This window comes from Lepisosteus platostomus, chromosome 7 (genome assembly GCF_059453375.1).
Source record: "Lepisosteus platostomus isolate fLepPlt1 chromosome 7, fLepPlt1.hap1, whole genome shotgun sequence".
Lineage (NCBI taxonomy): Eukaryota > Metazoa > Chordata > Actinopteri > Semionotiformes > Lepisosteidae > Lepisosteus > Lepisosteus platostomus.
Window position 1 is genome coordinate 60,374,884 of NC_142617.1, and position 16,368 is coordinate 60,391,251.

The 16,368-nt window shown below is 44.5% G+C and overlaps 1 protein-coding gene across 4 annotated transcripts; it reads left to right on the plus strand.

Moving 5' to 3' along the window:
• Positions 1 to 2,509: 2,509 nt before the first annotated feature.
• wdr76 (WD repeat domain 76) lies at positions 2,510 to 13,280 on the plus strand. Of its 4 annotated transcripts, none has more exons than XM_088641531.1 (15): positions 2,510 to 2,737; positions 3,984 to 4,130; positions 5,478 to 5,570; positions 6,140 to 6,232; positions 6,607 to 6,653; positions 7,041 to 7,167; positions 7,711 to 7,806; positions 8,250 to 8,290; positions 8,846 to 8,999; positions 10,128 to 10,286; positions 10,697 to 10,812; positions 11,015 to 11,113; positions 11,583 to 11,738; positions 12,253 to 12,306; positions 12,743 to 12,918. In XM_088641531.1, the coding sequence occupies exons 1-15, from the start codon at positions 2,654 to 2,656 to the stop codon at positions 12,750 to 12,752; spliced, it is 1,476 nt and encodes a 491-aa protein (XP_088497657.1). In that variant the 5' UTR covers positions 2,510 to 2,653; the 3' UTR covers positions 12,753 to 12,918. The 4 variants fall into 4 exon arrangements, with proteins under 4 accessions (XP_088497657.1, XP_088497654.1, XP_088497655.1 ...); XM_088641528.1 differs by lacking the exon at positions 12,743 to 12,918 and adding an exon at positions 12,926 to 13,280 and having other exon boundaries at positions 2,511 to 2,737; XM_088641529.1 differs by lacking the exons at positions 2,510 to 2,737; positions 12,743 to 12,918 and adding exons at positions 2,757 to 3,067; positions 12,926 to 13,280.
• Positions 13,281 to 16,368: the final 3,088 nt, after the last annotated feature.

The following is a 16,368-nucleotide window of genomic DNA, read 5'->3' on the forward strand; positions in this document are numbered from 1 at the left end:
ATATGTAAATCGTGACCATGTTATACACAATGTTACTACAAGGAGATACAAGGTTTGAAATCACTAATGAAGCACGTACAGTAAATGACTGTTATGTCACTGTATGAATGCTTAAGATACAACACAAGGTCTGGGAAAGGAACATTAGTATCCATTATTTATTTTTATAAAACAGTAGTGAAGCAAATTTAACATTAACTTAGTTTCAATGTTTATATTGCAATTCAATACAGAGAATATGAAGTGGCTTCCCCAGTGTTCAAGTCGAATATTTAAAAGAGCTCCATCCATTTCCCTCTCTTTTCTGCAGCTGTGTGAGAAGGATGGTTGACTACACTGACTACATCAGCTGCAGCAGGGCATTATTAGGTTCTCCTTTGATACACACTCCAGAACTCTGACGTTTTTAAGTAAGTTAAGTATGTTTTTTAGGTATTTCACTCGCTCGAAGGTCTTCAGAGACAGTTTGCAGGAATGCTCTGCTGAGGCCCCAGCTGGGATCAGGGTCAGTATTTCCACACTACTTAGACAGTTTTGAAGCTCTGTGCTGGATTTTGGGTGCCAAGGGAACATGAGTACGAGTGATTATTTGCTCCTATCTGAATCTTTTTTTTTTCTGAGACTTTTGGCTGCCTTTGTTTTGTATTGCAGCACTCAGGAATTGTATTTGAAAACTGAGTAAGATCGAAAGGTACAGTATAATGATAACCTGTTCTATTGAAGACCATGAATTTGCAATAACTGTATCCATTAGTTTTGATTGTTTTAGAATCATATCTTTTGGTTTGAGGAACTTTCGCAAACAATTTGATTCATCATCATCATCATCATCATGATCGGCAAGCTTCATTGCGGAGGAGCCGCCCCCATCAGCCACCTTTGCCAAGCCGTGTCCAGGCCTATATCCGGAGGTTTCAGGTTGTCCTCAGCCGTGTGAAGCCAGGTCCGGCCGGGTCTGCCCCTTGGTCTCTTCCAGCCGGCTGGGGTTTCTGAAGCGCCCGCAGCTGTCGCGCGATGATGAAGATCCTGACACGGGGCAGCTCCTGCCATGTGGCCGAAGAAGCAGAGTCGCCTCACATTGATCAACTGGGAGATTGGTTGACAACCGGTGGTGCGTCGAACTTCTGCAAGCGTTGTGTGTCTGGCATAGGGGATCTGCAGGATCTTCCGCAGGCACCACATGTCGCATGCGTCCAGCCGAGCACATAAAAATTGTGGTCGACCCTAATGCGGGATCTCCAGTCGTGTCTTTCGAGCTGCTTCATGCAGCTGCGCGCAATCGCCAGTCGTCGTAGTACTTCCAAGCTGGAACTCCCTGATTCCTGAATGGTGCTACACAGGTAGACGAACGACTCAGGTTCTGGAACTGCTCAGTTGAAACCCAGCTACGGACGAGGCTAGCATTCACACACTACATAGAACATTTTTACGATCAGGGCTGGATTGTGCGACCTAAGCCAGCGCTAGGAAGGCTGATAATTTGCTCCTATCTCCAACCTTTTTTTTTTCTTTTTTTCAAGACTTTTGGCCGCTTGGATGGTGCAGTGCACGGTTCAGGGATTGTATTCCAAAACTGGAGTCAGATCAAAGGTTGTAAGAAAGCCAGTTCTAATGGGTTAACACTTTCAAATGTTCCAAAAAGTTGGAGGTAAGAGCAAATGATCACTGCCTTGGGCCCCAGAATCCAGAGCTAAAGGTAAAAATTGTCTAAGTAGCGTGTGAATGCTAACACTGACCCTAGCTGGGGTTTCAAAGGAGCAATTCTGCAATCTGTCTCTGAAGCCCTCCAGTCGGAAAATATTCCTCAAAGAAAAAAATAGGAGTCTAAAATAATCAAAACTAGGGAAAAAAAGCTCTTGGAAAATCAATAATTCTTCAATATATATTCTTCAATAAAAAAATCATCTGTAGGAAAATTTTCAGCCAGCTGACAAACACTGTTATACTAGCATCATATAAATACAATTTAAACAGCCAGTCTCAACGGATTGAAAATATACTGCAGGTTTCCAAACACGTAGCCTTGGAAAGCACGTTGCAGCTTTCCTATATTTTTTTAACATTTCACACTAGATCTGAGGTCTGGTGTCGTAACCCCGGCGTCCTGGCCAAATTTCCCATTGGCCCTTATCAATCATGGCCTCCTAATAATCCCCCTCTATGATTTGGCTACATTACTCTCTGCTTTCCTCCCCACTGAGAGCTGATGTGTGGGGAGCGTTCTGGCGCACTATGGCTGCCGTGGCATCATCCAGGTGGGGCTGCACATTGGTGGTGGTCGAGGGAGTCCCCATTACCTGTAAAGCGCTTTGAGTAGATTGTCCAGAAAAGCGCTATTTAAGTGTAAGCAATTATTATTATTATTATTATTATTATTATTATTATTATTTAGGGATTCAATGACACCCGCCCGCACGCCAGCTTCCTCGTTGAACTGCAGTTCCCCTACCAGCCTGTTCGCGGCAGGGCTGCGCCGGCGGTGACGTCACGCGTGACGCGGCTGTTGATGCCGGGCCAGCGCGCGAGGGAACTGTTTCATAACTCCGCGGGAAGAGTTGAAACTTACACAACGGAGCTGCAGGCGCGGAGGGAAGGGAAACGTTGCTTGTACATTACATAAAAGCACATTACTCCTTGACAGGAATATCGGAGAATGCCAACAGCGGTGAGGTCTGTAGCTGAGCAAAGCAAATTTAACTCCTGTTGTATTCCTTATGTGAAATTACAACGAATGAAGGTGAGTTATCTCATTACAAAAGTTTACACCGGGTTTTTAGTTTTGTTCTTGAGAAATTGTCGCCGATACTGAACCTTGGTGGTTGTTTCTTGTGCGTGTGGGACTGGGAGCTCCGACGAGTCGCGGAACAAGTGTTTTTCTGCGTCAGGTTGATCTTCTCGATGATTACGTTGCAGAGTGCTGCTTGAGACTTCACACAATGTTGACCACGCCACGGCCGCAGTAGAGTAGATGTAGGTTAATACAACACTGCAAGGATTTGGCTGCGTGTCTTGTTCTATGCAAATCTGTCTGCTTGAGACGCGTCTGAGTCAAGAAGGCTGCTGGTCTGTACGTGAAACTCCGACGCAAGGAAAGACGCTGCTTAGGAGGAAATGTAGTTACTGTCTTGCCAGGACCGTCTTCTTTCGGTGTACAGAACTGTTGTATCTGTATTTTGAGAGTTGTCAACTCGCTGTAAGAAGTCTTTGGTGCCATGATTAGATGGGGGGGAAAAAAAGTTATTTTTGCATCTCGGCAATCGTGGTACACGTCAGTGAGCCCTGCCAAACTCATTGCATATTTGAACTGGTTTTATTTAGTGGTACGTTTAATGTTTGTAATATAGAAATAAGCCGTCCGCTCGAGTGCATTGCGCGGAGTTCCGCTGTTCTTCGGGACCGGCTGCGTGACGTCATGCAGGATCTGGGTTCCCGGCGCGGTGCTCGGAGCTCTCCGATAGCGTCGTCTCAAGACCGTCGTCTTTCTTATAGACCTGTCCTGACTTCCACACCATCTACTGTACCTCGGGAAAAAAGCCGTTTCGGGAGCTTACTGTGCGGTATATCAAATTTGAGCAGCATTATGCCATTTTATTTTTAATTTAAGTATTGTTTACCTTGGGAGATGATGTGAATAAAAGCCTCTGCACCGTGACTGTTCAGGAAAGAATCAACCTGGATTCATTCCGCTTTTGCGGTTAAAACGTGCTTGGTTGTGAGGATTCCTGCCACTTTTTTTTTTCTTATTATTATTAGTGGGGAAACTGGGCTTGAAATCCCTTACGGTGGTTTTTATTGAGGAATGGGCTCCCGAGTATAGCGGCAGCCGAAAACTTCAGGCTGACGGATCAAATCTGAAATCGGCATGCTGTTTTTAGACCCCCACAAGCGCAAAACTGCAACAGACCTCCCGTTATCCACCCCCACCCCCCCAGCCTGTTAACCGAGTGGAGTAACGGTTTTTTTGGCCTGCAAACATCTTACAGGAGCAGACTCTGCTTCCGAGCCCCCCGGGCGCGGCTGCGGGGAGGAGCGGGGCCGCCGTGCCGAGAGAGGTCCCGCCCAGCAGGCGCCCGATGCGCAAGTCGCCCGGGAAAGCGCACCCGGCCCCGGGGCAGGGCGTCAAGAGAAAGGTAGACCCGTTCGCCCTTGATGGCCAGTCTGTAGCCGATCTAATTCAGCTGTTTCTTGATCGAGCCCCCTCGGGAGTTAGTAGTTAACTGATGCGAGGAGAAGCCAGGGCTTAACCAACAAGGCCGGACGGGCTCGTTCCAGACTCTTGACAGCTCTGAGGGTGAAGGAGTCGGTTCTTTTAAGTGCTCTTCCATGTACAGTGTTTAGCCCTTATTCCCCCTGGTTCGTGTTTTAACTGTTCGTTCTGAAGATGCCTGCTTGGTTCTCTTTGACAAATACCTTTGAGGATTTTCAGTACAGACAGTGTCCCCCCCCCCCCCCACCGGGATCATCTCTGATAAAGAAATAAAAAGATCCAGTCTGTCAGTGTAGGACGTTCGCTGAAACTCTCAGATGCGTCTGGCTGCTCTTCTCTAGACTGATTCCGGAGCTGCAACATCTTTTCTATTACATGGTGACCAAAATCCGACAGGATATTCTACGTGAGGCTGTGCTAGTGCGACCGTCGCGGTTCCGCGCGGGCTCGTGCCCTCCGCCACCCCGTTTCGTCCCGCAGCACCTGGGGCGCGAACCCGGGTCTCCGGCGTCACGCAACAGGGAACCAGCCCCATGAGCTAAAGGAGACCCCCCCCAGCCCAGGCAGCTGAGGTCCCTGCTGCGCCCAGTGAGGGCGATGACATCACCGTATCCGAACGAGCTCCGCTACACTAGTGTACTATACAGTTTTAGCATGAAATCCTTTAAAGGTATCAGATCCCAGGGAATCGGCACCCACAGTCCTCAGTTATAGAAACCTCAAAAAAAGTCTGGGGCCTAGTCAGGTCAGTCACGGTGGGGTTTGGTTAGAATCCAAAATCAGGACTCGGAGAAGTTGAGTGAGGGTGTTCAACAGAGCCCACTTTTCTCGATCTGCAGTGATTAAAGGGAGATTGTACAGTGATGGAGTCCAGCATCACACAAAACAAATCAAAAGCGGACGCAGCTGATTACGTACACCTTCTGTGCGTCACAAAACTGTGCCTTTAACAAAAGGCCATTCTTCTGACGGATGTTTTTGTTATTTGTTATGATATCTCAGGAACCCTCTAATTCTGTCTCTCCCGTGCTTGTTGGCGTGCTCAGCTTCTGCGAATTCATGCTTAGGTGCACGGCCCAAGCCTTTCTTTTTAAAACTGATTATGTTTTGGTGTTAGATATTAAAGAAAAACTGAGAAAATATTCTATAGAAAATGTCCTTTTGCAATAATACATAATCATAAATAGACAAAAAAATAATTTCATGTTTGATCACAGCATTTGAAGAGATGATAGCCGACATGTTATGTGTTCACTTTGTCGTCTGTCAGGAGAGACATTCGTCGTCGGATGAGCCTGCCGCGTCACGGAGCAGGTCCAGGTCGGACAGCGAGTGCAGCAGTGACAGCGAGTGGGAAGGCCCGGTGAGGTTTCTGCACAGTCTAGAGCAGAGGTCTCGAACCCTGATTCTGCAGAGCCTGGATCCAGAAGGTCTTATAGGTCACCGCTAAATCACCAATTTCTAAAGCCCTGGAATACTTACACTGTGACCAATTAGGAATGGCAGTTGTTAAGCTAGGTAATTCAAAACCAGTTTTAATTGAACAGGTCACTTGGTTAATCAATCCGTATCACTGTGGTGTTGTTAATACTGAGAATGAGTGGATTGCAGCTCTCCAGATCCAGAGTCAGAGACCTTGATGCAGACTTGAGCACTTGGATTAAATTTCGCATGATGGATCTGAAAATTTTCATTCAAACAAATGCATGCTATACACACACTGGTGCAGGACAAGCTCTTCAAAGACTGTTAGGACACTTTCTGAAAGTAATCCGAAATGCTGCTCTTGAATTCTATGGTTTTTCCTGCCAGATCTGAGAAAAACGTCTTTCGTGGGAGAGTGTCGGCATTAGCTGGAGTGTTTGTAAGTCAAAGCTTCACCAAGCAGTGAAAGTAGCCCTGACTGTATTGCGTTTGTAATTCCTTTTGCAGGTGACGCCTGGAAAATTGTCCTCATATGAACTGAAGCGATTGCAGAACATCAAACAAAACCAGGCTTTCCTGTCATCTCTAAATATTACTGAGGTACCCTTGGGATTGGTCTGCTGAATACTTATGGACTCACTGTTTAGAATGATAAAACTGTCTAAAGCATGGAAAAGCAATCGAGTGCATGTTCAGTTATTGAAAGTGGAAATTAGTTCAAATGGGGGTTTTACATCCTGTTAATTTTGTGGGTCCTAGCCTGTTCTTATGAGGGTTGGATCTGTTTTGAAGAGCAACATTCAGGTTGTTTTGCTCTAACAGTGAGCAGCAGCCAGGTGGGTTTCGTAGTCTCGGTTATAGATTTTGTGTGGAAAGTTTTAACAAGAAGATGTCTTTTTTTCACTTTCAGACTATTTTGATCAAATCCATTTTGCGGTGTAATTTTGCTGAAATTCTTTGTTGTTGTTTTGCAGACTGCTCAGGCTTTGAAAGCCAAACCTGCTCAAAGAGGTCTCAAAACGTAAGGATGTGTTAAAGCATTTCTTTGATATTTTCCTACTTTTTTGGGGAAAGAAAAGGCTATCCCTAAGGATTTCAGAAACTCACCTTCCCTGAGCTCTTTTCAAATCTAGACTCAAAGCTTTCTTTTTTACAAGGTCTTTTCTTTAACTGGTCCTTTGTCTGCCCTTTGCTTTCCTACTGTATTCTAAACCCCCATCTACCATCTCCTCTATCACCGTGTATTTTTTGTTGTTCTGTAAAGAGCTTTGAGAAGCCGCTTTTAAGATGCTATATAAAAACAAACGTTTATGACAATTTTTTCTGTAAATGTGCTATTGAAAGAAATATTGTCGCGCTGAAGTAAGTGGAGCTGTCTTGTGTTGTGGTCCGGTCATGGCCCTTGCAGCAAGAGAAAGAAGAGCAGCCCAGAGGAGCTTCAGCCCGTACGCAAGTCCATGCGTCTGCAGCGGCTCGACCCGGTGGGCGCGGCCCTCCCCGAGCAGGCCAAGGCCAGCGTCGCCGCGGAAACTTGGGTGAGTCAGGAAGCGCCTTCAGAACATTGGCAACCATGGTCACAAGACCCTCAGGCCTGCTAGTTTGGACCCTTTCTGTTGTTGTTGTTGTTGTTTTTTTTGACTAGCAGAGTCTTTTGTACAAGACAACTCCAAAATCTGAATATGTAAAGCTGTTTAGGTGGATAAAAGTTGCGGGGACAGATTTGAGGAGGTTATGAAACTTGCTCAACGTGTTTCTGGGGATAGTTTTGCTATCCCTGGAAGGGCCTGGGATCCTGTTGTTACAGTTTGAATGCTGTTAGATGTGTTAGCTGGGGTCATTTTCAGTGTATTACTGAAATTGTAGAGGACACAGTTGCACGGCTTTTACATGCCAGCTTATCTGTTTTACTAGATCCGAATCTTACTTGAGAGAAATGTTAGCATTGGTAATGTCTAGATTAATTATGCACGCGCCAAATGGCATTTTCTGTTCTGGCGTATGCTTCCAAAAGACACCTTTTCTGTTTCTTAAGCAAACTCTGCGTGTTTATGTTTCGTGTCTGTATCTTCTTACTTTAGCGCCCGCCCCTGAAAGAAGGGCCGATAGCGATGGAGCCAGCAAACCTGTTGGAAGGCGGTGGGCTTCCTTCTGGTCTTGTGCGGCTCTGGAACGAGGTGGGGAACGAGTCCTGGCATGTGCCTTTTTTATTACAATTTGAAGCCAAATATGTACGTGTCCTCGGGTGTCTCAGCTAGTCTTTACCAAGAAAAGAGCCTTTCAGTGCTTTGTGTAAAGATGGCATGACTTGACAGGAACGGCAGGATTGTACCGATCTGGTCTGCATGTGCAACAGTGTTAATTTTTAAACTCCCCGTGTCTTCGGCTACGTCCCTGCCACACTGCCATCGTAGAATATTGGAGACGCCTCAGTCCGTGGGTTTGGTACAGCCGTTAATCAGTTTCTGTCCAGTCTGAGGTTAATGTCTCAGTCTTAAACGTTTCGGTATTTCATCAGTGTCATTTTGCTGTCAAAAGGCACGTACGTTGTAAAGCATTTTTTGTTTTCAGTAACAGTTTTAATTTCTGTTTCCAACGCACTTTTCTTTTCCTTGAACAGCCCATTGCTCTTGAGACAAAGCAGAAATTAGATTTAAAGCAGTAAGTATTTTTTACTTATATTCTTAAACTCTCTCATAATTAATGCTTAAATAGAACATAGCTTCAGCTGTCTGGTCCCAGATGGGAAAAAACCCTGCTACAGCTGTCTAATTTGTGCATAGGGCTGGTGACCCTGTCTGTGCAGATGTTTGGTGTTTTATCAGAGTAGATGGGTAGTTGAGTTACTGTATGCGCAGCTCTTATTCAGACAGGTTTTAGTTAGAATTAACCTTAGGTCTGGAAGACTTTGTTTTTCACGTGCGAGAAAGAAAGTTGTTTTGGTCATGTATAAGTTTAAAATTTAATGTCTCATCTTTTAGCAAATGGAATGAGAGAAAACCTAGATTCTTACATGCACTTCAAGTTCAGCTTTAATCCAACTGTTCTGAAAAAAACTGTACAATGTGGCATTCGTTTCTGGGACATTGTGAGTGGACCATAGGTTCTGGAAGTAGCACAATGTACAGCCTCACCTGGGATTGGAGCCCACAGCCTTCCACGCCTCCACAGTTGGGTGTTTTCGGAAGTGCCTGTTCTCTGTCGCTTGTCTTGCAGGTACAAGTCGGTCCTAGAGAGCATGACCTTGAACGAGGAACGCGTGGTGAAGGTTGTGAAGCATCGTGTGTTCTCCATGGCGGTTCACCCCAGCACCAGCAGGCTGCTGATTGCCAGTGGCGATAAATCTGGCCATGTAGGACTCTGGGCCCTGGTCAGTACTTACCTGGAGCGTTTCCTCAGCTTAGCAAACCTTCCATACTCTTTAGTGGTCTTTTTTCCTGGGTTTTCACATACCTAGAATTTGGCATGACTCATGACTCCGTCACATGTTAGGTGGTGAAGTTCTGTCCCAGCTTTAGAGAAAGTTGTCCTTTCGGGGGAAAATGCCATGTGGTGATGACATTCTGAGGGGGCGATTGTCAGACGCCCGGGCTTGAAACTGCCAGTACTGAGCAAGCAGGGGCTCGAGGTCATCCCCCAAAATCTGCATGCGGAGTTTGAAATAGGCAACAGGAGAGTGGATGTGCAGGGTCTTAATTGCCACGATTCTGTGAATCAGTTTGGTGCAGGAAAGATTTGCTTTTTGACAGACTTATAAGTTTACAGTTGTGTGAATATATGTATTTGTAGCAGTAACAAATCCAGCAGTAATGTGAGAAATGCCCTAAACGTTGATGTGGAAGTGGCTTGTGTTGAGCCGGCTTTGTGATGCTGTCTCGCTACTTTATTTTTTTACCTGCGGTGTCTTGTTTCCAAAACGTCTAAACAAAACAGTATGTCTTTTCACCTAGCATTTATGGAAGAGAAGTATTGCCCAATCAAACAGCAGAGGGCACCATCAGTTGGTGCTTACGTAGCTAGAAATATTGGGAAGACGAGGGATATTCAGTCTGGGTGTTTTGGTTTAAACAGGGCAGCTTTGAAATGCCACAAGCATAAAACGGAAGGAAACCTAGATCATCTGTGATTTTGTTTAAGAAGAGAACACAAAGCAATGTGGACAGTTTTTCTAAATGTATTTGGTTTCTGGAAGAAAGAATAGATAACTAGTGTCCATGTTTTTTCATGGCATACTGCACACTGCATACTATAAATTTATTGTGAACAAATGTCCATGTCACAAAGGTCATATTTAGCCATAATGTGACATGGGCTTTCTGTTTCAGAAAGAAATACAGTATATGAATGATTTTGAGTAGTTTGTGTTAGTTACTACCTGAAACGAGCAGAGTCATATAGGGATATACTGCACTGTACATTTGTATATTTTGTTAACTGTTTCATAGAGCGCTAGTGTGGAGATCCCTGCGGGACTGAGCTGTTGTCTCCTGTCTTTCAGGGCAGCGACCTGGGCGACGATGGGGTTCTCCTCTTCGAGCCCCACTCCAGTCCAGTCTGCTGCATGGCCTTTTCCACCACTCAGCCGGCCCACCTGCTCTCCGCCAGCTACGACTGCAGCCTGCGCGCGGCAGACATCAGCAGGGCCGTCTTTGATGAGGTGGGCACTCGATTTCGATGGAGAATAAGGCATTCTTCCGCAGGGCTTGTTGTGCTTGGCATTCATAATCTAAACAAAGCCAAAGCGACACTGAAGCCTTTTATGTCTGCATAACTGCTTGCCAAAGATACTGTATGCATTGGGGTTTCCCCCACACACTGAGCGTTCAAGCCGCTCCTTGTCTTTGCCACTTTGCCAGAGAGATCCACGCTTACTTTTTGACAAGGTGCCAGCTGCCCGGAGTGTCCCATTCGTTTCTGGGCACCTGCTTTCCCTCATTGGCAGACTGTCCTCATGGACGAGGATAACAATGTGCACGGCTTGCAGTAACCTAGGATGTAAGGACACAACTAAATACAAAATAAAAAGCAGCAACTGAAGGGTCACCCTGTCTTTTTGAACTTTGCCAGGTGTATGTCCCCGACAAAAGCTTATCAAGCTTTGATTTTCTCAATGAAGACTGCTCCAGCTTGGTTGTCGGTCAGTGGGAGGGGAATGTCGCCGTCGTAGACAGGAGGACTCCAGGGTAAACAACATTCTCGCGTCCACTCCTTCACCTCTTTAAATCTGTTCCTTTCCTGTCTCACGTATGATTTAGTCATTTCAAGATCTTTAAGGTAGTGCCTTTCGTGAAGAGGTTGCCTGCTGGTTAAAAAGTAGCGGTGTAAGCTGTGAAACACGGATTTTTCTATGGGGATTGCTTCACTGTGTGTCACTTGTTTGCTTAGGACTTCCCATGAGTCATTGTTTGCGCTGGACACCAGGTCTCTCCAGACAGTCCATGTCCATCCTGTGAAGAAGCAGTATTTTGTGACTGCAGGGAAGGGGTATGTACTGTATCTACCGTAATACACATACAAACACATTATGGTCCTTTTGCGGTGATACAACTGTATTATGACTGAGGGGTCCTGGTATGACAGAGGGAACTCATACATGAAGGATTGTAGAAGGGTTTGACATTATCTACTGGTACGAAATATAATTCCAGTTCTCTCCTGTTTCAAGCCTATTTTGTGTGACGCTGTGATGAAGTAGTGCGAGTATTAGGATAGTAAGAGTTTCAGTGATTGTTTTAGCCCCACACCTTGCACTTTGTGTAAGAAGCATCTGCACTTAATAACTATTACATTTCCAGCTGGCCTTCAGCTCTAGGTTGTTGCATAAACAAACACATTGTTTAACTTGCAGTGAGACGCTACATTTCAGAAAATCTAGCTTTTTTTTTTCCATCCGACCAGACTGTCAAGCAGCTGACAGACATAATTTTTTTTTAATTTTATTTTTTTTCTTTAGCAATGTAAGCATTTATGATGTCCGATACTTGAAGAAGAGTAAGACCAGTTGTGCAGTGTCTTCTCTTTCCGGTCACAACCTGAGTGTAAATTCGGCGTACTTCTCCCCCAACACTGGACACCGAGTGCTGACCTCCTGCCTTGACAATACCATCCGGTGAGTCTCCCTGACTTGCTTAAAACCACTGTGCAGAGCTACATTTATACAGCTTTCACACACCACTTCACTAAAGATATGTAAATGAGAACAGCTATAGGCTAAAAGATTCTTACACTGTACTATGGTGAGAACTCCCCTTCAGGACAGAAGCTAAACAATGGCAGATTGGAAGGGTTTGTTGTTCTAGTATATGCAGTAGTTTATTAACTCCTAAATTGTCTATGGAGAGCTGCAGCGAAACAGGATGGATGCATTCTGGTGTCCTCTTGGGAGATCCTATGGGCTGGTGCAGAGCCAGGTCCTTTTCGAGAGCAGTGGGGAACAGCCATCTTCTCGAGTGGAGACTGAAGGACAGGCTTTCACAGAAGAAATGACAGTGATTTCTCATCACTCGGGAGTTCTTCTTTAAAATTACTTCACATTATTTTGTAACCTTTTCGCTGTGTTACAGTCATTGATTTTTTTTGCTTCAGTAAAGGGGAATATCACACATGCCTTTCTGAATTTCCAGGGTGTTTGATACTGCTTCGCTCAGCGGTGACGCCCCTCTCTTGCAGTTCGTAAGGTAGGGGACTTGCAGTATATGTGTTCATGTACAACACCAGCCACAGCGTTCATTCTACAACAGTGCAGAGTTTTGTATTTCAAGTACTAGTTTAGAATTAATGATTTGTCTTAAGTAAAAGAGGCCAATCTCCAGAGTATGAAAGGATGATGGACAGCATGTCTGTAAATAAAACAAACGATTTGGCTGCACTTGGGAGAAGGATGGGTAAAGTAAGGCAGAGAGCCACCTGCACACGGAATCGGATACCTTTAGTGTATTTCAGTCCAGGTCTTTGACACATCGATCTGTATATTGTACTGTAGCTGAACTGTATCGCTGGGATACAGCCTTACTGCTAGGGGGCCACAATCCAGCAGGTTGTAGAGGCTGTTGGGATTATCCAGGGCTGAAAACCTTTAAAAACATGTCCGATTAATCCAGTTACCCTATGTAGTTCTGTCTAGTCAGTACATTTGGATTGAAAAGCTGCAGATTATGTGGCCCCTGAAGATAAGAGCTGTTTTGCTGAACGGGGGGAGATTTAGCAAGCTGGGGGCCCTGGAGTCTCGCAGGGAAAAGAATAGGCAGCTGCTTGTCTGGCACCTGACGGCGTGTTTGTCCCGTGCTCCCGGCCCAGACACAACATGCACACGGGCCGCTGGCTGACCAAGCTGCGCGCCGTGTGGGACCCCAAGCAGGAGGACTGCTTCGTGGTGGGCAGCATGCAGTACCCGCGCAGGATCGAGGTCCTCCAGGAGAGCGGCCGCAGCGTCCACACCTTCCAGGAGCCCCAGTGCCTCACCACCATCTGCTCCGTCACAGTCTTCCACCCCCACCGGAACGCCCTGGCAGGGGGCAACGCCAGCGGGCGCGTGCACGTCTTCCTGGACTGAGGCCTTTCTTCGCCTTTTTATTGTTGCTACAGATGTTTTTTTGATGTGTTTATATGTATGTATGTTTATAGAATTTATTAAATGCACTTATAGACTATATTCAGTTGCTGTCCTTAGATGCTTCTTGTGAACTTGTGACAGTCAGGAGAGAATGCTTTATTTGGTCTGAAGTACTGCAGGTCACAACACAGTGAAAAAGCACTCGAATCTAGAGCAGGTCCTGCGCAGAACAGAACTGAGACTGGCTGTGCAGGAAGGGAGGAAATCTGAATGTTAATGCACCATCTGCTCTGTTATTCGGCTCTAACTGTCTGCTTTGATCACATGTAAGGATAGGGGTACACACAGTTAGGCTTCCTTATAAGATCAATTTATTAGCCCTATACAGTTTCTTGCATTAGGAATTTGTCTTTTTGCATATGCCAGCTTGCTCTCTGAGACACACAGACAGGGAGAGAAGCTGGGGGTCAGAGCACAGGGTCAGCCATTGTACAGCATCCCTGGAGCAGCTGGGGTTAAGGGCCTTGCTCAGGGGCCCAACAGAGTAGGATTCCTCTGCAGGCCGTGGGATTAGAACCAGCAACCTTCTAGCCACAGGCGCAGATCCTTAGCCACAGTGCCACTGCTCTGCCCCTATAGTGAGTGCCTGGGCATTTCTAAGCATATTATTTGTCATACAAAACTAATCTACTCTGCAGGCTGTTTTATTGCTGGCTGTTGTATTCGGAGTTGTAATCTGTATATGAATTGTGGTACATTAAAGCATTTGCGAGTTTGGGCAGACCTCTGTTAGGCACATTAGTTAATAGGGAATCTGGCCAGGTAACGAAAGGTTTTCATGTGGGAGACTGAGGTCCAGTCTTTAGCAGTATTACATTTGCATGATGTTTAATATAAGACATGGAGATTCACAGATAGTACTTGCATACTGGTGCTACTGCCTATTATTGTGTATACCACAGGTATAGTACACGTATTTCAGCAGATGTTAAATGGACTTTTCATGAATATGGAGGACTAGTTAGGGCTCTGGACTCCTAATTGGATGGTTGTAGGTTCAAATCCCAGGAAGGGCAGGGCTGTTGTACCATCGAGCAAGGTGCTGCACTCAGGTTGCTCCAGTACAATGCCCATCTATAAGAATTGGTGTGATGCTACAGTATGTAGTTGACTTTGTATAAAACAACGGTCACGTTAAATATAGGAATAAGAATAGTAAGATTTTTAGAAATGGTCAAGTGCGTTCTTAATCATTACTAAAAATGATTGCTTAGGAGTGTTTGTGTTCACAGAGCGTCTTCAATGTGTGCAATAGAGCTGTAAGCTTTGACTGGAACCTGAACTCCACTAGGTGGCAGGAAAGTACTGTATTTTTTTACTGCTGGTAGAATTATTTTTATTTACAGTACATTGTGCTGCAAAATGTGTATACAAGCATACTTATAATTAGAGTGATACTGCAAAGCTCTGATAGCATTCCAAAATAAATTATCAATAGGTGCTATAAGCAGGAGAGAGATCTTTAATCTCTTTGCAGATATTGTGTGCTAAGCTATCTTGTGTAGTTCAGTTTTCAGAACACCAAAGTGTTTTTATTAAATACTGTAGAAAACAATTGTACTTTTAAAATGGAATTGATAAAAAAAAAAAACAGCAGACATCTTCAAACATTATTTCAGTTTATTTCAAGTTTTAATATTTTCATGGCACCAGTTACAAGGGGCTATCAGAAAGAAACAATATTTCATACTGTTTCCTATGTAAAGTTACCTACACAGTACAAAGATGGTAGTGGAATGAGTAAGGCTGAACAGAAATCTGGATTTGGCACATTTTTTTAATATTAACTACAACCTCAAATCTCATGTTAAAAGATGCAGTCCCAGGACTCAAGATGAATAAATCACAGGAACAAACACACATGTGTTTGCATCTATGTGTGAGAGGATGTTGGTGGGACTGACGCAGGCTGGGTAAGACATTTTAATTGAATCTGACTGTGTTCCTTGGCACTACTGGGAACTTCACTGGCAAACAAATTGGAAGGAAACAGATCTGAAGGAATGGGGAGAGCTATCGGACAAAAACCATAGGTTTTTTTATGAATGATGAAATACAGAATTTAAGCTGTGTGCTTTAATTGCATTGTGACTAGACAGATCTCAAACGTTTATTAGTTGTTCTGCAGCTGTTTAGAAAATCCATGCAGGACAAATGAGTTCTTATAGGCAGTGCAGCCTTGAGGAAACATGAGCTGTCCCACTCACAGTCCGTGCAGCTCAAGTGCCTTGTTCCGTGTGAATCTTTGACACCATGACACCACTGCACTTAGATTAAAACTGAGCATGTCAGAAATGTTGTAGAAACTAACTTGAACTCTCGGGAATTAGTCCATACAGTATGTCGGTAGCCACATCCAATGTGTATTCTTTGGAAAGATTGTGGATGTGTGTTACTTGGATATGAACCTCACAGATTGGCTGAACAATGATAAGTTATGCCTGTTATGGCTATCAGCTGTCTTTTAAAAACGATATGCTGCTACCAAATTTATAAGAGCTTTAGTGAACCCCTGTATTAGACGAGTTCCACAATTAATCTAGACTACAGTATGTGTAGCTGTAATGTTTTACACACCCTACCCATTCTCTGTATGATATACAAGTAAACAGGCTACCTCCTATCAGGAATATGGAATTAACTTCAGTCTATTCTTCCTAAAATATTTATACAACACTGCATGGAATTGTGGCCAGCAAAGAGCAGAAGAGAGCAAATGGGTTGACAAACAGGCCTGATTTATTCTTTTGTTGTGATGTCTGAGAGCATTCCTTGGGCATGAGCATATCAATCTTAAATTCACATATGTATTACCTGAAAACAGCTAGGAAAGAACTCCAGGTCCTTAGGGAATATTTATCTTTAAGCCAAGAGAGGGAAAAGAGCTCAAAATCCATCAGATTCTGACCAGTCACAGAGCTTATATGAAGATGACAAAAAAATGGGGCCATATCTTTTCTGATAGATGACAGAAAATAGATTTAATTTGAAGCTCTGTGACACCTCTTACAGGCCAATGGGCCCAAAACATAAATACTGACTCATTGATAAATTTTAGCTACCTGAACTCTGAATTCTTACTATCATTTTATTGTTTTGAATGCTTTGTCATTCAAAATGAAATCTA